At 36.5% G+C, this 23,621-nt stretch overlaps 1 protein-coding gene across 9 annotated transcripts in view; it reads right to left on the bottom strand.

Annotated features, from left to right (window-relative positions):
* PDE1A (phosphodiesterase 1A) overlaps positions 1–23,621 on the bottom strand; it is a 403,806-nt gene that overhangs the window by 56,058 nt on the left and 324,127 nt on the right. For all 9 annotated transcript variants that reach the window (XM_025404058.1, XM_025404059.1, XM_025404061.1 and 6 more), the window contains 3 exons: positions 19,245–19,370; positions 15,263–15,364; positions 15,026–15,146 (listed from right to left, as the gene is read on the bottom strand). In XM_025404058.1, the coding sequence (XP_025259843.1) occupies positions 15,026–15,146; positions 15,263–15,364; positions 19,245–19,370 (349 nt within the window). The remainder of the gene's footprint in view (positions 1–15,025; positions 15,147–15,262; positions 15,365–19,244; positions 19,371–23,621) is intronic.

Genomic DNA, 23,621 nt, shown 5'->3' on the forward strand with positions numbered 1-23,621 from the left:
ACAACCTTTGCTGAAATGAATTCTCCTTATCTGTTACCTAATTTTGTGATCTTGATTTACTTGTTTTAGGGATAAAATAGATATAATAGCATCTATCCTGAGGTTATCTAAGACTATTTATATGAAGCATAAAGACAGTGCCTGCCACTTAGTAGTCATTAAGTTTAGCTAATAAGAAACATAACTTAGGTCAGGCGTGGTGGCTCACACCTGTAATCTCAGCACTTTGGAAAGCCAAGGCAGGTGGAACACAAAGTCAAGAGATTGAGACCATCCTGGCCAACATGGTGAAACACTGTCTCTACTAAAAATACAAAAATTACCTGGGTGTGGTGGCCTGTGCTTGTAGTCCCAGCTACTCAGGAGGCTGAGGCAGGAGAATCGCTTGAACCCAGGAAGTGGAGGTTGCAGTAAGCCAAGATCGCACCACTGCACTCCATCCTGGGTGACAGAGCAAGACTCCAACTCAAAAAAAAAAAAAAAAAAAAAAACCCAAAAATACCATAATTTATAATAGGAACAATATGAATGCAATATGTACAAATTAAAGGTATTTATGTCTAATATACTATGATGTCTAATAATGTCTAATATATTGAACAGTTTTAAAACACAGGAAATTGAAGTGTGCTTAATTTAGTGTGTAATAAAGAGGCATCAGCTTTTTCGCCCTCTTTTTTTCTAGCAAAGAATTGACAAGAAAGGATTTCCACTTTTGAAAGATTGGTTTGTCTGCAGTATGAGACATGACTTGGGGTGAGTTAAGGATGACTCCTTGGCTTCCAGTGTGAATGGAAAGGAGGGAGGGGTCTGTTGGTGCCACTAATGGAAACCAGATCATCTGGGTGGGGGAAAGATTTAATACCATTATGGATTTGGTTTCTGACATGTTGAGGATAAGGTGCAAGAATAATGTCATCAATCATTTATGTTAAAATATTAATACTAATATTACTATTGATGAAATAAAATAGAAATAAAGCTACTGATAGGCTTTTGGGAACCTGGTATTGGAGATGCTTATATAATATATGCAGATACAACTGCAGTTTATTCTTGTGTGTATTTGTTAGGTTGGTGCAAAAGTAATTGTGGTTTTTGCAGTTAAAATAGTAGTCTTAGAGTCAGAAGATACAGTCAGCTGTATCTTTGGCAATTAAACTTGCAAAAACCACAATTACTTTTGCACAACCCTAAATATTATAAGACTGTATCTATTAAATGCAGCTAAGCTACATTTAACTTTGGTTTGTTTGTTTGTTTTTTGTTGTTGTTTTTTCTTTAGTTAAGATGCTGCTATCTGGTGTTTTAAGGACACAAATGTAATAGATGTATTTTTATACTCTGTGGTACAAGCTCTTTGGCCCCCAAATGGTAACTTTGGCCTGAGAAAGGCATTATGATAATTTACTTTCTTTTATTTTTATTTTCTTATTTTTTTGAGACAGAGTTTCACCCTGGTTGCCTAGGTTGGAGTGCAATGGCGCAACCTCGGTTCACTCTAACCTCTGCCTCCCAGGTTCAAGCAATTCTCCTACCTTAGCCTCCCGAGTAGCTGGGATTACAGGCGCCTGCCACCATGCTGAGCTAATTTTTTGTATTTTTAGCAGAGATGGGGTTTCACCATGTTGGCCAGGGTGGTCTCGAACTCCTGACCTCAAGTAATCCACCTGCCTCGGCCTCCTAGAGTGCTGGGATTACTGGTGTGAGCCACTGTGCCCGGCCACTTTCTTGAGTTAAATTTTATAGAATGTTGAATGGCAACATTTTTCCTATAGGGCTTAGGACAGTTACATGCAGGGATGACATTCCTATAGATGGAGCAAGAGATTTTATGTTCTATTTGCTTCCTGTACCCCACAATTAATTTAGAATATTAAATTTTCACGTCAAATCACATTGAACGCTAAAGTACATCAATTATTTAATTTATTTATAAATATTTCAAAGTGTTATTTACTCTTTAGGGTGAATAAAGGCCACGAGTGCAAGATTAGTAGGGGGCCCTGTAGGTAAACTATGAAGGAACTAGAACTCTGTATAAAGAGAATGTTAGAATCTCTGAGTATAGATTTGGCCACCTTTATAATTTCCTCATTCTGTCCCAGGATAGGGAATATTTATTTTCCATCAAGGTAAAAGCAGAGGTCATCGCAATAAGCATTGCGAAAGAAGAGTTTATATTTTTCTTGGAGGTTTTGCTGTCATTTGAGGACGCTGCCTTCAGGGGGCCAAAATACACTTTTAAAAAGGAGGAGGAAGTAGAAAAAGTGGCCCCATCGAAATGGAAACTCAAGGCAGCCTGAGGTTCTCAGGCCCCACAACTTGTACCTGTCTTTACAATTCCCTGGAGATCCTTCAGGTTTCTTCTCTGAAAGTCTATAACAGAGAACTAGTAATTGTTTTTAAATGCTTTCCTACCGTTGTAAAGTGCTCTGACAGCCATTAATAAGGTATGAAATCCAATGACATAACAGCACCTTTTTGTTGTTGTTGTTTGCATGTCTCTGAAACCAAAAAAATTTGTATAGTTTTGTTTTTTTCTTGAGAGAAGTCTCACTCTGTCACCCAGGCTGAAGTACAGTGGCATGATCTCGGCTCACTGCAACCTCTGCCTCCCAGGTTCAAGCGATTCTCCTGCCTCAGCCTCCCGAGTAGATGGGACTACAGGCACCTGCCACTATGCCCGGCTAATTTTTGTATTTTTAGTAGAGACAGGGTTTCAACATATTGGCCAGGTTGGTCTTGAACTCCTGACCTTGTGATCCATCCGCCTCAGCCTCCCAAAGTGCTGGGATTACAGGCATGAGCCACTGTGCCTGGCCAGTCTTGTTTTGTTTTGTTTTAATGAAGAAGAAAAGACAGGGTAAAGTACAGAAATCTTGAAAAAACTCTTCATTGAAACTTCAGTATTAGAGAAACAAGCAACATCAATAACAAATATGCAGGAAGCCCCTGACCACAGGGACAGGGTCTTAGGAGACACTCTTCCTAAGGACAGCCTTCGGAGACATTCTACAGCTGAGGGTGAGATTTGAGAGACCTCTTGCTCTATAGAAGAATTTGATTGGGAGAGAAGGATGCACTAATTTAGCCTTATTTGGGAAACTTCAGGAATTTAGGCCCTCTACCCTTCTTTACTTCTTCTATAAATGGGCCTTTCTAAATTCGAAGAACACCATGAAAAACATTTAAGCGTTTAATAATTACAGCAACTAATACATTCAATTTCAGTAAAATATTGATCTGATATAACTGTATTTCTGTGAGTGTTATAAATATTTTATGGAATATTAGAACCCCTGGTGTAACCGGTGTTTATAGTACTTTTATGGCTTTTGAAACTAAAACCTTTTTTACATTTAAAGTTATCTTGGCTCATAGCGACAGTTCATTTCTGCAATTTTAGGGGTTATGTTTATGATTTTTTAAAAAAACCAGATTCTTGGCTGAGAATGGACTAACTAAATACATTTGTATTACTATGGAAAATGAAATTTATTTTGGAATAACACTTTATACTACTTCTAGCAACATTTAAAAATAGAGAGGCCTGACTGTATACAATTCAAAGTAAAATAAACATTTTGACCTTTCCTTCCAAATAACTTGCATTTCCAATTATTTTTTTCTTCTTGGCTAACAAGGTAATAATGATTAATAAATGCAGATTTTGTTCAAATATATATTTTTTTCATGTGTCACAAAACAACTAGTGGAAGGGAAAAATTCAGGTAGTCATTGTTATTTAGTTTAAAATACAAACACATTTCGATGGAAGCGACTATTTTTGTAAAAAAATTAACTCCATTGACTTCTTATCTTGCCAACCTGACATGTGTGTTCAAGAGGAGAATAAAAAGCAAAAACCTGTCTTCTTTTACTAATGATTATTTTTTTTTTGGCTGGTATGTTCATCTCTGATCTCTCTCTTATATCAGTCATAGTTAAAATAAATGCAGCATCCTCCAAATCTACCCATTACTGTCAGTAGAGGCAACCGTGTTGATCTGTGTGAAAACTCGAGGAGACATTAATCGTATTGATAAATATCACAGGCTTGTTGCAAAAATGCCTTGGAAATGAGAACCTGCTCTACTGCCTTTTACCATTAGTGGCTTATTCAAGAGTCAGAAATCAGTGTTTCTCACGACTGCAAATTCTGGATACAATTCTGATCTCTGGCTAGTTTCCCATGGCTTTAGAGGGTGAAACTAAAGTAGTACCACTAAAGAATGAGATAATGCTGATAGGATTTTTAAGAATAATACAAATAGCTTGTCTTCCAGAAATATACAGCATTTAAAAATTTCTTAGTGTTTCTTTGAATCCATTTGTTAAATAAAATGAGTTTGGTAGACAAACTAATAAGAAAATTATTTAGAAGTTAACACATCACAAAATTTATCTGCATTTTTCTGAAATAGTCACACACACGAACCTTTCTTGAAAGGTTGCTCTTGGAAAATTCTAAAAATCAGCTCTTTCCTTTGCTACTTTTCTGATTTTTTTGAATTTCTATCTAGGCTCTAATTTTGTTCAAAACCAATAGAAGGAATTGCAAGTCTAGCATTACATTCTGCAGAGCAAAAAGGAAAATGCTTCTCTGAATTGGCTACTTTTTAAACTTGATGATTGTGTTGGAAATGTGCTTTTAAATTGCACCCAGATCTTTAGAAATTCAGCATTAAGTAACTATCAAACAACAAAATACTTCATAAGCAATGGTGTAGTATACTGATACTTTGCCTTGGAAAACTATAAAGCTTAAAATAGACTAGCAGGATAACAAATACCACCAATTCCTCACATTTGAAGCCCTCTTACATTTATTCTATCACTTTGTTCTTCACAGTCATCCTGGGAAGTAGGCAGGATGTGAAAAGGTAAGAAGGTATATGGAGACAGGAAGGGGAAGACTCATCTCTCCCACTCCTGGAAGAATGAAAAGCGAGGGCTTACCCTTGAGTTTTCTGAAGTCAAGTCCAATTATCTCTCTAATTCACATTATTAGGCTTCTTAGGTTTGACCAATGTACATAAAATACAATCTTTAACAAGACACACAAGATGTTTACATTTAAACTGTAACTGAGGGCCATGATGAGTTCTGGACAGACCTCCTTTGATTTACCTCAAAATCTCTAGCACAGCCGGTGGAATTTAAGACACAGTATTTAGATTCTTAGTACCTTCCAAAGGAATGAAGACACGTATTTGCAAATTGCTTTCTAAAAGTGCTGTTTTCACTGTATGAGATGAAAAACCCAGTCACCTTGGCTAAATGCATAGCAGAATGGCATCAGTATTGTGGGTCTGACAAAGTGATAGTTTTACAGATGGCTATGTGAGGATGAACAAAAATAAAACATACGAGAACCACTGCAGTCCTGCTAATTTCTAGGACATCTGCATAGATATATAGACACAGTTCAATATCTTACGTCAAATCAGAGCAATACATACACCAAGGAATTTCAGGTTCATTGCTTATTTACCTCCAAAGGTGTACATTATGCAGTATGACTAAGAATAAGTAAGAATACTACGGGATTTATTTAGTTCAATGCAAGAAAATATTTTACCTGTTGGAATCAATATCATATTTCAGCATAAGTTTCATAAAGAAAAACTTGTTTAGCTTGAAAGACAAATTTGTTGGCAGTACAAACTTACTTATTTTGACCTTTAACTCCACATTTTTCTGTTTTGCTGCATATGTTTCTGAAGGGGATTTGAAAGTCATTTTTTAAAAAACATCCAGAAATTGGTGAACTTTCAAAAGAGCTGAACTCAATTTCATTGAATTCATTAATCTCATGATCCTGTCAGGTATTCTTTGTTTTGAAATCAGTAAAACAAAAGGATAATACAAATCATGACACTATTTGGAGATCTAATGGTAATCTTCAAGAGTCTCTGGGATTTTAGTTTCGTTTTTTTCCACAGTAATTATTTTAGGATCTTCTTTAAGTCAGAGATGAGCTACCTTCATTATGATATACTCTTAAAAAAAAAAAAAAAGGGAAATTTGTGTGCCAATCTGAAGCGTATAAACAGGAACACTTGTGTAACACTCAGTTAAGATGTAGAGCATTTCCATTACCCCCAGAAAGTTGCCTTAACCTCGTCCAAGGAATCCTAACCCATATAGGTACCTACTGTTCTGATTTCTATCACCATATATTAATTTTGCCAATTTTTGAACTTCACATAAATTTATTTATAGTATGTACTCTTTTGAGATTTATTGTCATTTGTATCATTAGTCTATTTTTTATTGTTGCATGATATTCCATTGTATGACTATACCATGTTTTATTTTTTATCCATTTCTATTTTTGATGAATATTTGGACTGTTTCTAGCATTGAGATTTTGTAAATAGTATTGTGATGACTACTCCTATATAAGACATTTAGTGGGCATAAACACTAATTTATCTAGGGATAAAAGTGTTGGGTACTAAGGGATATTAAGTATCCCTTCATATTAACTTCAGTAGATGATATCCAGTAGTTTTCCAGAGTGTTTGTGATAATTTATCCTCCCACCTGTGATGTATGCATGATACCTCCAGTTGTTCCTCATTTTTGGCAACACTTTATATTGTCAATTATTTTAATTTTAGTCATTCTCATGGGGCTATATGATATTTCATTATGGTTTAATTTTCAATTCTTTGATAAGTAAAGACAACGAGCATATTTGTATGTATGTATTACCTACTTGTAGATTTGCTTTTATAAAGTATCTGTTCAAATTGGCCTGATTTTCTTTTTACTATTGATTTGTTGGAGTTCTATACAAAAGTGGACACAAGTCCTTGGACAGACATTTGTAGTACAAATATTTTCTCTCTGTCTATGGTTTGCATTTTCTTAATAGTGCCTTTGGAAAAACAGAATTTTGAATTTTGCTTTCTTCCACTTCATTTTTTTTTTCTTGTATGAGTAATATTTTATGTGTCTTCTCTAAGAAATATTTACCTACCCCCAAGATTAGAGAGATCTTCTCTTGTGTTTTCCTTTAAGAGCTTTATAGTTTTAGGTTTTGTGTTAAACTCCTTAATTTTCAATTAGTTTTTATGTAAGGTGTACGTAGGGGACCAGTTTCCTTTTCTTCCAATATATTCAATAATTGCTGTTCCATTTCCTTTTGTGGAAAGATTTTCCTTTCCCCATGTAGTTGTTTTGTTGCCTTTGTAGAAGATCAAATGACTTTACATATGTGAGCCTGTTTCTGAAATCACTCCTCTATTTTAATGATCTATTTGCCTATCCCTATGCTTTATGCCAATAACAGTGCCGTGATCACTGTAGCTTTATACTAACTCATGTAAGGAGGAAGTGTAAGTCCTCGAACTTCTTTAATCTTTTTCAAAATTGTTTTGGCTGCCTTAGACTCTTATATTTCTACACAGATTTTAGAATCAGCCTTTCAACTTCTACAAATAAGCCTGTTAACATTTTTGATAAAGATTATGCTAAATTTATTAAAATTTTGGAAGAACTGACATCTTAGAAATATTGAGTCTTTCAGTCATTAACATAATATATCTCTCCATTTATATAGGTCTTAAAACTTCTCCCAACAATATTTTGTAGTTTGCAGTGTGGAGGTTTCATATACATTTAATTAAAGATATCCCCAAATATTTTATGATTTTATGCTGTTACAAAGTATACTGTTTTCAAATTTTATTTTCAAAATGTTTGCAGCTTGTATACAGAAACACAATTGGTTTTACAACTAATAAACTCATTTATTAATTCTAGTAGCCTTTTATAGATCTCTGGAGGTTTTTTATGTAGATGATCATGTTTCTGCAACTAACAGTTTTAGGGGAGGTTCCAAAATGGCTGAATAGGAACAGCTCCAGTCTGCAGCTCCCAGTGTGAGTGACACAGAAGATGGGTGATTTCTGCATTTCCAACTGAGTTTTGAAGAGAGTAGTGCTTCTCCCAGCACGGAGTCTGAGATCTGAGAACAGACAGACTGTCTCCTCAAGTGGGTCCCTGAACCCCGAGTAGCCTAACTGGGAGAGACCTCCCAGTAGGGACCGACTGACACAGCATACAGCCAGGTGCCCTTCTGAGATGAAGCTTCCAGAGGAAGCATCAGACAGCACATTTGCCATTCTGCAATATTTGCTGTTCTGCAGCCTCCACTGGTGATATCCAGGCAAACAGGGTCTGGAGTGGACCTCTAGCAAACTCCAACAGACCTGCAGCTAACAGTCCTGACTGTTAGAAGGAAAACTAACAAACAGAAAGGACATCCACACCAAAACCCCATCTGTATGTCACCATCATCAAAGACCAAAGGTAGATAAAATGACAAAGATGGGGAGAAACCAGAGCAGAAAAGCTGAAAATTCTAAAAATCAGAGTGTCTCTTCTCCTGCAAAGGAATGCAGCTCCTTGCCAGCAACAGAACAAAGCTGGATGGAGAATGACTTTGACAAGTTGAGAGAAGAAGACTTCAGACGATCAGTAATAACAAACTTCTCTGAGCTAAAGGAGATTGTTCAAATACATTGCAAAGAAGCTAAAAACCTTGAAAAAAGATTAGACAAATGGCTAACTAGAATAAACAGTGTAGAGAAGTCCTTAAATGACTGGATAGAGCTGAAAACCATGGCAGGAGAACTACGTGACACATGCACAAGCTTCAGTAGCCGGTTTGATCAAGTGGAAGAAAGGGTATCCGTGATTGAAGATCAAATGAATGAAATGAAGTGAGAAGAGAAGTTTAAAGAAAAAAGAGTAAAAAGAAATGAACAAAGGCTCCAAGAATTATGGGACTATGTGAAAAGACCAAATCTACTTCTGATTGGTATACCTGAAAGTGATGGGGAGAATGGAACCAAGTTGAAAAACACTCTTCAAGTTATTATCCAGAAGAACTTCTGCAACCTAGTGAGGCAGGCCAACATTCAAATTTAGGAAACACAGAGAACACAACAAAGATACTCCTCGAGAAGAGCAACTCTAAAACACATAATTATCAGATTCACCAAAGTCGAAATGAAGGAAAAAATGTTAAGGGCAGCCAGAGAGAAAGTTGGGTTACCCACAAAGGGAAGCCCATCAGACTAACAGTGGATCTCTCAGCAGAAACTACAAGCCAGAAGAGAGTAGGGGTCAATGTTCAACATTTTTAAAGAAAAGAATTTTCAACCCAGAATTTCACATGCAGTCAAACTAAGCTTCATAAGTGAAGGAGAAATAAAATCCTTTACAGACAAGCAAATGCTGAGAGATTTTGTCACCACCAGGCCTGCCTTAAAAGAACTCCTGAAGGAAGCACTAAACATGGAAAGGAACAACCAGTACCAGCCACTACAAAAACATGCCACATTATAAAGACCATCAATGCTAGGAAGAAACTGCATCAACTAACGAGCAAAATAACCAGCTTACATCATAATGACAGGATCAAATTCACACATAACAATATTAACCTTAAATGTAAATGGGCTAAATGCTCCAACTAAAAGACACAGACTGGCATATTAGATAAAGAGTCAAGACCCATGAGTGTGCTGTATTCAGGAGACCCATCTCATGTGCAGAGACACACAAACCCACAGCCAATATCATACTGAATGGGCAAAAACTGGAAGCATTCCCTTTGAAAACTGGCACAAGACAGGGATGCCTTCTCTCACCACTCCTATTCAACATAGGGTTGGAAGTTCTGTCCAGGGCAATCAGGCAAGAGAAAGAAATAAAGGGTATTCAGTTAGGAAAGGGAAAGTCAAATTGTCTCTGTTTGCAGATGGCATGATTGTACATTTAGAAAACCCCATCGTGTCAGCCCAAAAGCTCCTTAAGCTGATAAGCAAATTCAGCAACGTCTCAGGATACAAAATAAATGTGCAAAAATCACAAGCATTCCTATACACCAATAACAGACAAACAGAGAGCCAAATCATGGGTGAACTCCCATTCACAATTGCTTTAAAGAGAATAAAATACCTAGGAATCCAACTTACAAGGGATGTGAAGGACCTCTTCAAGGAGAACTACAAACCACTGCTCAATGAAATAAAAGAGGACACAAACAAATGGAAGAACATTCCATGCTCATGGACAGGAAGAATCAATATGAAAATGGCCATACTGCCCAAGGTTATTTATAGATTCAGTGCCATCCCCATCAAGCTACCAATGACTTTCTTCACAGAATTGGAAAAAAACACTTTAAAGTTCATATGGAATCAAAAAAGAACCCATATTGCCAAGACAATCCTAAGCCAAAAGAACAAAGCTGGAGGCATCACGCTACCCAACTTCAAACTATACTACAAGGCTACAGTAACCAAAATGCATGGTACTGGTACCAAAACAGACATATAAACTAACGGAACAGAATAGAGCCCTCGGAAATAATACCATACATCTACAACCATCTGATCTTTGACAAACCTGACAAAAACAAGAAATGGGGAAAGGATTCCCTATTTAGTAAATGGTTCTGGGAAAACTGGCTAGCCATATGCAGAAAGCTGAAACTGGATCCCTTCCTTACACTGTATACAAAAATTAATTCAAGATGGATTAAAGACTTAAATGTTAGACCTAAAACCATAAAAACCCTAGAAGAAGACCTAGGCAATACCATTCAGGCCATAGGCATGGGCAAAGCCTTCATGACTAAAACACCAAAAGCAATGGCAACAAAAGCCAAAATTGACAAATGGGATCTAATTAAACTAAACAGCTTCTGCACAGCCAAAGCAACTACCATCAGAGTGAACAGGCAACCTATAGAATGGGAGAAAATTTTCACAATCTACTGATCTGACAAAGGGCTAAAATCCAGAATCTACAAATAACTTAAACAAATTTACAAGAAAAAATCAAACAACCTCACCAAAAAGTGGGCAAAGAATATGAACAGACACTTCTCAAAAGAACACATTTATGCAGCCAACAGACGCATGAAGAAATGCTCATCATCACTGGCCATCAGAGAAATGCAAATCAGAACCATAATGAGATACCATCTCACACCAGTTAGAACGGCGATCATTAAAAAGTCAGGAAACAACAGGTACTGGAGAGGATGTGGAGAAATAGGAATACTTTTATGCTGCTGATGGGCTGTAAACTAGTTCAACCATTGTGGAAGACAGTGTGGCGATTTCTCAAAGATCTAGAAATACCATTTGACCCAGTCATCCCATTACTGGGCATATACCCAAAGGATCATAAATCATGCTGCCATAAAGACACATGCACACGTATTTTTATTGCGGTACTATTCACAACAGCAAAGACTTAGAAATGTCCATCAATGATAGAGTGGATTAAGCAAATGTGGAACATATGGAATACTATGCAGCCATAAAAAAGGATGAGTTCATGTTCTTTGTAGGGACATGGATGAAGCGGGAAACCATCATTCTCAGCAAACTATCACAAGGACAGAAAACCAAACACCTCATGTTCTCACTCATAGGTGGGAATTGCACAATGAGAACACTTGGACACAGGAAGGGGAACATCACACACTGGAGCCTGTTGTGGGGTCGGGGGAGGGAGGAAGGACAGAATTAGGAGATATACCTTACGTAAATAACGAGTTAATGCGTGCAGCACAGCAACATGGCACTTGTATACATATGTAACAAACCCACATGTTGTGCACATGTACCCTAGAACTTAAAGTATAACAAAAAAATTAAAAAGACAAAAAAAGTATTATTTATAGTAAGCTGTAGAGTAAAATCATAATTAAAAATATCCCTTATACTGAAGTATAGTTCAGCAAAAGTAGTATATGTTTTATGTAATGATTGAAGATGAAATGCTAGCTAATATCAGAAGTGATAGAAGAATAAAAATAGATCGATTTATTGAATTTCCTCTTTTTCTCTTATTGATTAATTCCCTAAGTTGTAGTTCATAAATAATTACAGTAATTTATTTTAAAATGTACTAATAGATAAAATATTTTTATTTTATTAGAATGTATTAGAATTTTTAAAAAAGTTTTATTTATTTTTATTCAAACTATACTTTGTTTTTCATTACCTTCCTGCATTGGCTAGAACTTCAAATGCAATGTTGAATAGAAGAGGTAAGAGTACCTATAATGATCTTAGAATAAAAATGTTCAATATTTCATCATGAAATATCACATTAGCTATAAAACTTTTATGAGGTTGAGAAAAGTCTTCTGCTTCAAGTTTACTAACAGTTTTTATAATTAATGTCTGTTGAATATTTTCAAATGCATTTTGCACATCTATAGGGTTGATAATATATTTTTTCCTTTATTTCCTTTAATATGGTGAATTACCTTAATTTTTAAATATTAAACTGACTCATTATGATATGATATGCACTTTCTTCCTAAATTGCTGGATTCGATTTGCTAAAAACTTTAAAAATTAAAAAAAATTTCCCCTTTAGTTTTATGACAGATGTGGATGTGTAATTTTCTTGACTTGAAAAGTCTTTGTCAGGTATTGTCAAGAATTATGCTGTCAAATTTTCCTCTTCCTCTATGTCATAAAAGAATTTGTATAAAATTGGCATTATTTCTTCCTGAAATGTTTGAGAGAATTCTCCATTTCTCAATTGAATTGAATATTGAGAATTGAAATCAGAAATATAATTAAAGTCATCTAAGCCTGGAGTTTTCTTCATAAGAAGAATTAAAGTACAAATTCAACTTTTGAAAACAGATATATGAATATTCAGACTACATGATTTTTTCTTGTGTCTGTTTTGGTAATTTATATCTGTTAAAAATTTTGACAATTTCATCTAAGTTTTCAATTTTATTGGCATAAATTGTGCATAATATTCCTCATCCTTTTGATGAATATAGGCTCTATAATGATATTCTCTCTTTCATTTATAGTTTTTTCTCTTTTTGATCCTCCAAGTAATTTCATTACTTTTTCAGAGAGCCAACTGTTATCTTTATTAACTTTTGTTGTTGTTTGTCTTTGTTCTGTTTCACTGTTTTTGACTTTTATATTCATTATATCCTTCCATCAACTTATTTTGATTCAGTTTTCTTAACTTCTAGCTTCTTAAGGTGAAACAGATATAAGTTACTTTATTACGTTTGTTTTTTTCTAATATAAGTATGTAAAGCTCTAAAATTTCCCCTAAGCACTGCTTCAGTTGCATCCAACAATTTTCAAATACTATGTTTTCAAAATCATTCAACTTAAGATATTTTTAAAATTTTTCATAACCTAAAAAACCTTTGTATCTCTTTATGTTTCTGTTTTTGCATCTCTAATATCACAGGGCTATTCGGAAAGATCTCTAAGGCCTCTATACAATTATCATTTTCTGGTTGATTGGTTGAGTATATTATTATAATTTTTAATTGACCATAATAAGCAGTTGACCTTGAGAATTTGGTAGGTTTTTACACTTAGTGTATTTTGTTTAGCACAGAGTAAATTATTAAAACATTTTTCCAATACTATTTTTAGGATCAAAATATTTGAATTTAGAAGATGCTACTCAGTAACTTTCTCTAGGAATATGAATTGCAATGTAAAAATGAAACCACACATTATATCCATCAACAATGGGAGACAGAAACCTGAGTCATCCAAACATAGTAATCTATTTGGTGTTTATATCTTCAGAACAGGTATAAAATCAATGAACAAACATTCACAACAAAGAACAATACTGAGAAATGAAATAATCTGAAAATACAAAAATGAAAGAACTTCTCTAAATGGGACTGTGATAAAATAAAACAAAAAAAAAATGTATCTGATATTCATTCCCAGTTCCTGGCATGGAGCTTCAAAAACCTGTGGAATTTCCTGAGTGATAGGAGAGTCTATGCTAATGAGGCAACTCTTGGCCTATCCCCTAGATAGTTTCAGGATAGGGCCTGGTCACCAGAAACCAACCACATGATTAGAAATTTGGAACTTTAAGCTAGTCAGGGGATATCTGGGAAGGAAGCGAGGCTGGAGATTGAGTTCAATCACATGTCCAGTGGTTTAATCAACCATGCATATGTAATAAAACTCTGATAAATACTCTGGACAGGAAAGCTCAGTAGCACCTCCTGGTTGGTGAAAACATTGACAAGGCAGGATGGTGGCACTGGCTAACTCCATTGGAGATAACAAGGAAGCTCTGCATCCAAGACCCTCCCAGACCTTTTCTTATGGGCCTTTTCATTTGGCTCTTCCTGGATTGTATTCTTTGTAATAAAATTGTAATTGAAAGGATAGCACTTTCGAAGTTTTGTGAGTCATTCTAGCAAGTTATTGAATCTAGAGAGGGTTGTGGGAACCACTGAACTTGTAACTGGCTGGTCAGAAGTGCCGGTGTCCCACGGCCCCACTTACAGCTGGCATCTTAAGTGGAGCCAATCTTGTGGAAGACTGAGCCCTTAATTTGTGCAATTTGATGCTAACTCTGAGTGGTTAGCATCACATTTGTATTGTAGTACTCCAGCTTGGATTGTGGGGGTTGCAAAAGAGGCACGTGTATAAAGAAAAGATGTGTACTTATGGCAGAGAACACCAGTCACAGTCCTTATCCAGGCTTGTTTCTGACGTACATTAGATTTTTGTTGCTGTTATTGTTGCCTATTTCAGTTAGGCATGTGTCCACCCAGCTAAAGCAATATTTCTCGGCTTTCATTAAAATTCTGGCCAACAAGATTTATGCAGAACTGTTATACATCTTCATCTACTCTTTTTATTATGAAAGCTATTTGCTGTCTCTGCTGTGGCACTTACGTCTTAACAGCAGATAACAATTCTTAGCTGTTTCTGTTTTTCTTTCCTGAGAGTAGCATCTGAGATCCAAAATTTGAATCTCTTTAAAACATGTATTGCACTACATAGACTTAATACATTTTTTCTGAAAGATTAATAAATTTTGTTGAAACTCTCAAGAATGTGTGGTGGCCAATTGATAATAGTAAGTCACAAGCCCTGGATTCCATACAGAAAAGGTGTACACTAATATGCACAGTCACTATTTCCAAAAACATTTGCACAGAATGTGAAAGAGGCACCTGCAGGAAAAACTCCTCCATTAGGGCCATGGTCCACCGATAGTGCAGCTTCCAGGATTTGGCTGGGTGGCTGATGTCTGCTGCATGGAGAATCAGGGACATGGTTTTGGCTCTGTCAATCCTGTCAAACCAAGGACATGTTTATATTATTCAAAACAAAGGAACCAATTGCAGTCTTTCCTGAGGCCAAGCCCCTAGAATTTTAACATGACAAACAAACAAACAAACAAAACCTACCCTTCAGGCTGCTGCAAATTGCTTCTTATATTTTTAATTTGCTGGAAGTGACCTGACATGTCTGTAGATAAAACCATTTCAATCACTAGGTTCCGAAGGTCCCTGTAGAGTCACCAAAAGGAGAAAGGTTCATTCAGTCCTTTATTGGAACATTTCTATAAATAATCACTCACCATGTTTTATTGTTCTTAATGGATATGAACACAAAAGATGCTACCTTTTAAATGTGCAAGTCCACACACAAGTTTGACATTATTTTACCTTTTAACTGTCATGGATCTATGAAGTTGCCAGCAGCGTGAATGGCAATGATGTTCACACCTCCCTGAAGAGCTAGTGCTTTCCCTTCTCACTCCCACAACTCTTCTGCAGTCATAATTCCTAAATATTATTATTTTTAATCTGAAAGGAACTTTAGCCATTTTAAAGAAAAACTATTCCAAATACAATATTATATAGTATTTCAGTGCTTTGGGGGGAAAAAAGTAGTCCAGTGGTGCCTGAGACTATTCTAAATCCATATGGTCAACCAAACTAAAAGGTTTGATGTCTCAGAAAAGAGATAGGGATAAAAAGGGCATGAGTTTTTAAGACCCTCTCTGATCCTTCTTCATTTTGCATTTTTAAACAAAACTACTACTATTAATAAAACCAGCACTATTCATTCAATATTTATTCAGCAAGGCACTGAACTGTAAGGATTAAGTGTCTTCACATAATACATGTGGATATTAGAATACTTCAGAAACTAGTTGCTTTGTATGTACATAAAGACATTTAATCCTCCTAACAATCCCTGAGGGAGCATTAATATTTCCCAGCAGAGGAGACTGAATCACCCAGTCACACAGCTGGTACGTGGCTCAGATAAGATTCAACCCAAAAGTTCCCACTTCCAAAGCAGACACGTGGACCACTCCACTGTGCCGAGCTCCCATCATAAGAACCCCAGAGAAACCAAGATGCTAAAGTGAGTAGTGATTGTCTAAGCTTTTGGGATCTGACCCTACATAACATAGACAGAGCCATTGGTATTACTATTTTAACCAGAGCCATTGGTATAACTATTTAAGACACTGTAAATACAATAACCATGTCACAGAGCCTCACACTTAGTAGAAAATAAGGCACCCCAGCAAAGGCTTGCATGTTCCACAATTCCCTGCTTGCTCTATACAGATAAGTTAAAAAAAATCACTTGTACTAGAAAATATATTTCATTTTCATTGTGTGGTGTGGCCAGTAGGATAAGCTGAACCAAAAATGTGAAGGAAACTTGAATTATGATCTTGCACAAAGATATTTTACTTAAAGATGATATAATCTGTTCGATGATTTGTTTTTTAAAAAACTACATATTGATGGTTCTTGCTGAAAATCATGAGCACTAAACATTTCTATTGAATTTTTAGATGGAAGACATGAGAATCAATACTCTGCTTACTGTTTGTGATATTGGATAGCTTGCTTACTTTTATTCAAGTAGTAAGGGAAAGGAAGCTGTTAATAAAATTATTCTCAATTGCATTTTTTTCTCTGAAAATATGACAAGACCCATATTTGAAAAGCAACTGAATAAAAACATTTATGTTAGCTAAGGAAAATGAGACTAGAGTTTAAGGAAATAAATAGAATCTAATAAATGTATTGTGCTTTGCATATAAATGATCAGTAAATGCCAGATGTTATCAATAATCAACTAATTATATGTCACTAAATTAGGCAAAATAAGAAAACGTTACTTAATTTATAAAATTTTCTTGTTAAAACTTTTAAATTAATGTCTTTATTTTTACTAAAAGTACTTTAAGAAATAAACAGATATGTAAACAGAAAACATGAGTCTTTAAGAAGATATCCATATTTTGATTCTTAGTAAAATGTTATTAAAGGTATAGTATCAAATATGTATTTTATAGATTTTTAGAAAGTGTTGAATCTATTAAATTCTAAAATGTATATAATATGTACACTACTTGTTAAAACAATTCTTTAAAAACATTCAATTAAAATGACTCTGAAGTTACCAAACAGAAACTTAGACAATTACAGCAGTAAACTATTAGAATAAAATAGTTAGAATGGTAAATAACAAAACATAATGGGAAATAAAATTGCACTGAAATAGCAACAAAGTCAACTTTGAGGAAAAAAGATTTATTTCTTCGAATAACAACAAAAATTAATATTATAAAAATTATCTATGGGAATGGTAATCACTGATTAAGAAAATAAACTAATACCCTAGATGTAAATAATCTCTTAGGCTTTAGGAAATGTCTCATAACTTGTCTGCTTGTTCCTACCTTTGACCATCGAATCGCTACATAGCCCAACAGTAGTCTCTTTAAAATTCTTTTACAGTTAGATCCTGGCATTTCTAGACTGTAAATCCTCTTGGGCTACTATTTCCTACAGAATACAGTTAACCCTTGAACAGCATAAGTTTGAACTGTGTGGGACCACTTATATACATATTTTTTCCCCCTCCGTCACACCTGAGAAGCAAAACCAGTCCCTTCTCTTCCATTCTCCTCTTCAGCCCACTCAACATAAAGACAGAAGATGAAGGCCTTTTTGATGACCCACTTCCACTTAATAAATAGCAAATATATTTTCTCCTCTTTATGATTTTCTTAATACCATTTTCTTCTCTCTAGTTATTTTATTTTAATAATATTGTATGTAATACACATAACATACAAATTATGTATTTATCAACTTTTATATTATTGGTAAGGCTTCCTATCCAGAGTGAGCTATTAGTAGTTAAGTTTTTGAAATGTCAAAAGGTATACATGGGTTTTTAGCTGAATGGGGGTACCCCTAACCCCTGTGTTGTTCAAGTGTCAACTGTAAAATGAAAGGACTGAACTGTGTCTCCAGGAGAAAGTTGCACCTTCCCTCTATCTGACAGCATTTTCTAGAGTTGCAAAAAGGAGCCCATATTTCTAGAAATGGCCTTGAAGAACCAGGAAACTTTGAAAATTTGAAAAAGTACTCACAGGAGATTTAGGCTTATTTTAAACTCTGATTTTTATCTTTTACGTTTTTTAATATTTTTATTTCACTTTCCTTTTTGATATTTCTTTTTACCTTGATTTAAAAAACAAAAATGAAAGCAAAAGGCTTTGATATTTACATTCAAGTGGAAACCTTTTCTAGTCAATTAAATGACTTTTAGTACGATTTTTGTTAAAGATACATATAGGTCTTTTTCTTTTCTTATTATAAGTGAGTCCCATAGAATATTAGCGACATAGGCGAAGAAGATTTTATGATTAATGAAGTTCATATTCAATTGATTGTCCTTTACTTTTATTTGTGAAGTCCAGCAACCCTATTGTCAATTGAAGGAGATGATAATGACCAAAGGATCAAGAAAAAGAGAAGAAAGGTTATACAGAGGGATAGGGGTACATCTCATATTTCCCTACATAGCAATAAGTATCAACATACCATGTAATTTTTTTTAAGCAAACAGATGCTTTGGAGAAACATGTAAGATTTCCTCTGCACTTGGGTCATTTTAGTATATTGGAATTTTTTCCCACATGTTTAATTTTTTGTTTTTAAAAAACCCTTAACTCCACATCTTTTAAAAAATAATATATGAAAGAATGAATATAATGCCAAAATGTTGAATTTATGTAACACCCCTATAAAGATACCCCATATTGATAAACATTGAGCAGAGCTCCATTCCAGAGAGTGTATAATTATGTATGTAAAAGTATTTGTTGTGTTGTGTGTGGTCTTATTCAGACATACAGATGTTGAGTTGACCTGGAAATACTTCAGCTCCCTTTAACAGAGTCTGGCTCTGAACAAAGTCCCTAAGTACTAATCCTTCTCAGAGTCATCCAGTCAACAGTAATTACGTTTGTAATATGGGGAATGCATCAACTTTCATCTTTTTTCTTGACTTTAATTTATTCCTTTCCTGAAATTAAATTTCCCCTAGGTTTTCTCTGAAACTCACCTCCAGTCATCTTTGGATAAATTTACCAAGATATTCATTTCTTCTTCTTGCATAAGTCGATAAGCCGCACTCACATGGTGATTCTCAAGGACAGAGCGATCATTATACAAAATGGCAACATCTGACCTAAGAATTAAAAACAAAATGCCCAACAGAGGATTTCTTTAAACATCATGAATGTCTAATAAGACTTACTCAAGTATCAGGTCATCTGACCAGTAAACATCCTATAATTGAACAGTGAGAATTATGGAAGGACTTAGTTTCTTTTATTTTTTACTGTATAATATTTTAAAATTTTATATAAACTTTATTTATTAGAGAAGTTTTAGGATCACAGCAAAATTGAAGATGGTACAAAATTTCCCATATACTTTCTTCTTCCACACATACATAACGTCCCCCATTGTCAACATCCCCAACAAGAGTGGCATTTTGGTTACAATTGATGAACCTACACACACATATCATTATCATCCAATGTCCACAGTTTAGATTAGGGTTCATTCATGGTGGTATACATTCTATGAGTTTAGACAAGCGAATAATGACATGTATCTAATATTATAGTACCATACAGAGTAGTTTCTCTGCCCAAAAATCCCTCTGAGTTCCACCTCTTTGTCCCTTTCTCTCCCCTAACCCTGGCAACCACTGATTTTTTTCACTGCCTCCATAGCTTTGCCTTCTTCAAAATGTTATATAGATGGAATCATGTAGTTTGTTGCTGATATGGTTTGGCTCTGTGTCCCTACCCAAATCTTATGTTGAATTGTAATCTCCAGTGTTAGGGGAGGGAGGTGATTGGATCTTGGGGGCAGACTTCCCCCATTCTATTCTTGTGATAGTGAGTGAGTTCTCATGAGATGCTGTTGTTTAAAAGTGTGTAGTGCTTTCTTCTTTGCACTCTCTCCTGCCACCACGTGAAGATGTGCTTACTTCCTCTTCATCCTTCCATGATTGGGTGATTGTAAGTTTCCTGAGGACTCCCAGTCATGGCTCCTGGATGGCCTGTGGAACTGCGGAACCTCTTTTCTTTATATGTTACTGAGTCTCAGGTAGTTCTTTATAGCAGTGTGAGAATGGACTAATACAGAAAATTGGTACTGAGCATGGGGTATTGCTATAAAGATACCTAAAAATGTGGAAGCAACTTTGGAACTGGGTAATGGGCACAGGTTGGAACAGTTTGGAGGGCTCAGAAAAAGAGGAAGATATGGGAAAGTTTGGAACTTCACAGAGACTTGTTGAATGGTTGTGACCAAAATACTGATAGTGATATAGACAGTGAAGTCTAGGTTGAGGAGGTCTTAGACAGAGATAAGGAGGTCTTAGATAGAGATGAGGAACTTATTTGGAACTGGAGTAAAAGTCACTCCTGCTATGTTTAGCAAAAAGACTGATGGCATTGTGCCCCTGCTGTAGAAATCTGTGGAATTTTGAACTTGAGAGAGATAATTTAGGGTATCTGGTGAAAGCAATGTCTAAGCAGCAAAGGTTCAAGATGTGGCTTGGCTGTTTCTAAAAGTCTATGCTCATTTGCATGAAGAAAGAAATGACCTGAAACTGGAACTTATATTTAAAAGAGAAGCAGAGCATAAAGGTTTAAAATATTTGCAGCCTCACCATATGGTAGAAAAGAAAAATCCATTTTCTGGGGAGGAATTCAAGGCTGCCAAACTTTGTATACATAAAGAGAAACGTAATTTTAATAGCCCAGACAATGGGAAAAATGTCTCCAGGGCGTTTCAGAGACTTTCATAGCAGCCCCTCCCATCACAAGCCTGAAGGCCTAGGAGGGAAAAATGGATTCATGGGCCAGGCCTAGGGCCCCCACTGCTCTGTGCCTGCATCCTGGACATTGTGCCGTGCATCCCAGCTGCTCCAGCTCCAGTCGTGGCTGAAAAAGGACAAGGTACAGCTCTGGCCATTGCTTCAGAGGATGAAAGCCCCAAGCCTTGGTGGCGTCTACATGGTATCGGGCTTGTAGGTTTGCAGACAACAGTAATTGAGGCTTGGGAGCCTTTGCCTAGGCTTCAGAAGATGTATGGAAATGCCTGAATGTCCAGGAAGAAGTCTGCTGCAGGGGCAGAAGCCTCATGGAGGACCTCTAGTAGAGCAGTGTGGAGGGGAAATGTGGGCTTGGAGACCCCATAGAAAGTCCCCACTGGGGCACTGCCTAGTGGAGCTGTGAGAAGAGGGTTACTGTATTAGTCCATTTTCACAATGCTATAAAGATAGCACCTGAGACTGGATAATTTATAAAGGAAAGAGGTTTAATTGACTCACAGTTCTGCATGGTTCAGAGGGCCTCAGGAAACCTACAATCATGATGGAAGGCAAAGAGGAAGCAAGGCACATCTTAAATGGCAGCAGGAGAGAAAGTGCAGGGGGAAAACTGCCACTTTTAAACCATCAGATCTCATGAGAACTCCCTCACTATCATGAAAACAGCATGGGAGAAGCTGTCCCCATGAGCCAGTTACCTCCCAACAGGTCCCTCCCTCAACACATGGAGATTACAATCTGAGATGGGATTTGGTAGACACAGAGCCAAACCATATCAGCCACGGTCTTTCAGACCCCAGAATGGTAAATCCACCGAAAGCTTGCACTGTGCACCTGGAAAAGGCAGGGGCACTGGACACCAGTCAGTGAAAGCAGCCATGGGGGCTGTACCCTGCAGAGCCACAGGGGTGAAGTGCTCAAGGCTGTAGGAGCACACCCTTGCATCAGCATACCCTGGATATGAGACATGGAGTCAAAAAGATTTTTTGGGGCTTTAAGATTAAATAGCTGCCCTGCTGGGATTCGGATTTGCATGGGGCCTATAGTCCCTTTGTTTGGGCCAATTTCTCCCTTTTGGAATGGGAGCATTACCCAATGCCTGTAACCCCATTGTATCTTGGAAGTAACTAACTTGTTTTTGATTTTACAGGCTTATAGGCAGAAGGGACTCGCCTCACATGAGACTTTGGAGTTGGACTTTTGAGTTAATGCTGGAGTGAGTTAAGATTTTTGGGGACTGTTGGGAAGGCATGATTGGTTTTTTGAAATATAAGAAGGACATGCGATTCAGGAGGGGCCAGAAGTGGAATAATGTATTACTCCATTTTCACACTGCTGATAAAGACATACCCGAGACTGGGCAATTTACAAAAGAAAGAGGTTTATTGGACTTACAGTTCCACATGGCTGGGGTGAGGCCTCCCAATCACAGTGGAAGGTGAAAGGCAAGTATCACGTGGTGGCAGCAAGAGACAGAATGAGAACTAAGTGAAACAGGTTTCCCTTATCAAACCATTAGATCTTGTGAGACTTATTAACTAACATGAGAACAGTATGGGGGAAACCGCCCCCATGATTCGATTATCTCTCACTGGGTCTCACCCACAACACAGGGCAATAATGGGATTACAATTCAACATGAGATTTGGATGCAAGACACAGAGCCAAACCATATTATGAGCCAAAGGTTGATTACAACTCAACATGAGATTTGGGTAGGGGACACAGAGCCAAGCACATTATTTGATATGGTTTGGATCTGTGTCCCCTGCCCAAATCTCATATTGAATTGTAATCCCCAGTATTGGTAGAGGGATCTGGTAGGAGGTGATTGGATCATGGGGTGGGTATCCCCCTTGCTGTTCTCATTATAGTGAGTGAGTTCTCATGAGATCTGGTTGCTGAAAAGTGTGCAGCACTTCCCCCTTCACTCCCTCTCCTGCCACCACGTGAAAACATGCTTGCTTCCCGTTCACCCTTCTGCCATGATCGTAAGTTTACTGAGGCCTCCCAGCCTCCCCAGCCATGTCTTCTGCATGGCATGTGGGACTGTGAGTCAATTGAACCTCTTTTCTTTACAAGTTATCCATTCTCTGCTAGCTTTTTATAGCAGTGTGAGAACAAACTAATACAATTGCCTTCTCAAATTGGTTCCTTTCACTTAGTAATATGCATTAATGTTTCCTTCATGCCTTTTCACCGATTGATAGCTAATTTCCTTGCAGCACTAAAGTTTTCTTATCTGCATATACCACAGTTTGTTTATCCAGTCACCTACTGAAGGACATCTTGCTTGCTTCCAAGTTTTGGCAATTATGAATAAAGCTGCTATAATTATCTGTGCCGTAAGTTTTTGTGTGAATGTATTTGCAATTTTTTTGAGCAAATACCAAGGAGTGCAATTCATGGATCATATGGTAAGAGTAGTTTAAATTTTGTAATAAATTGGTAAACTGTCTTCAGAAGTGGCTATACCAGTTTTCATGCCTACCAGCAATGAATGAGAGTTCCTGCTGCTCCATTCTCACCAGCTTTTGGTGGTGTTAGTGTTCTGGATTTTGGCCATTCTAATAGACATGTATTGATCTA

This window comes from Theropithecus gelada, chromosome 12, assembly GCF_003255815.1.
Source record: "Theropithecus gelada isolate Dixy chromosome 12, Tgel_1.0, whole genome shotgun sequence".
In the NCBI taxonomy this organism is placed as follows: domain Eukaryota; kingdom Metazoa; phylum Chordata; class Mammalia; order Primates; family Cercopithecidae; genus Theropithecus; species Theropithecus gelada.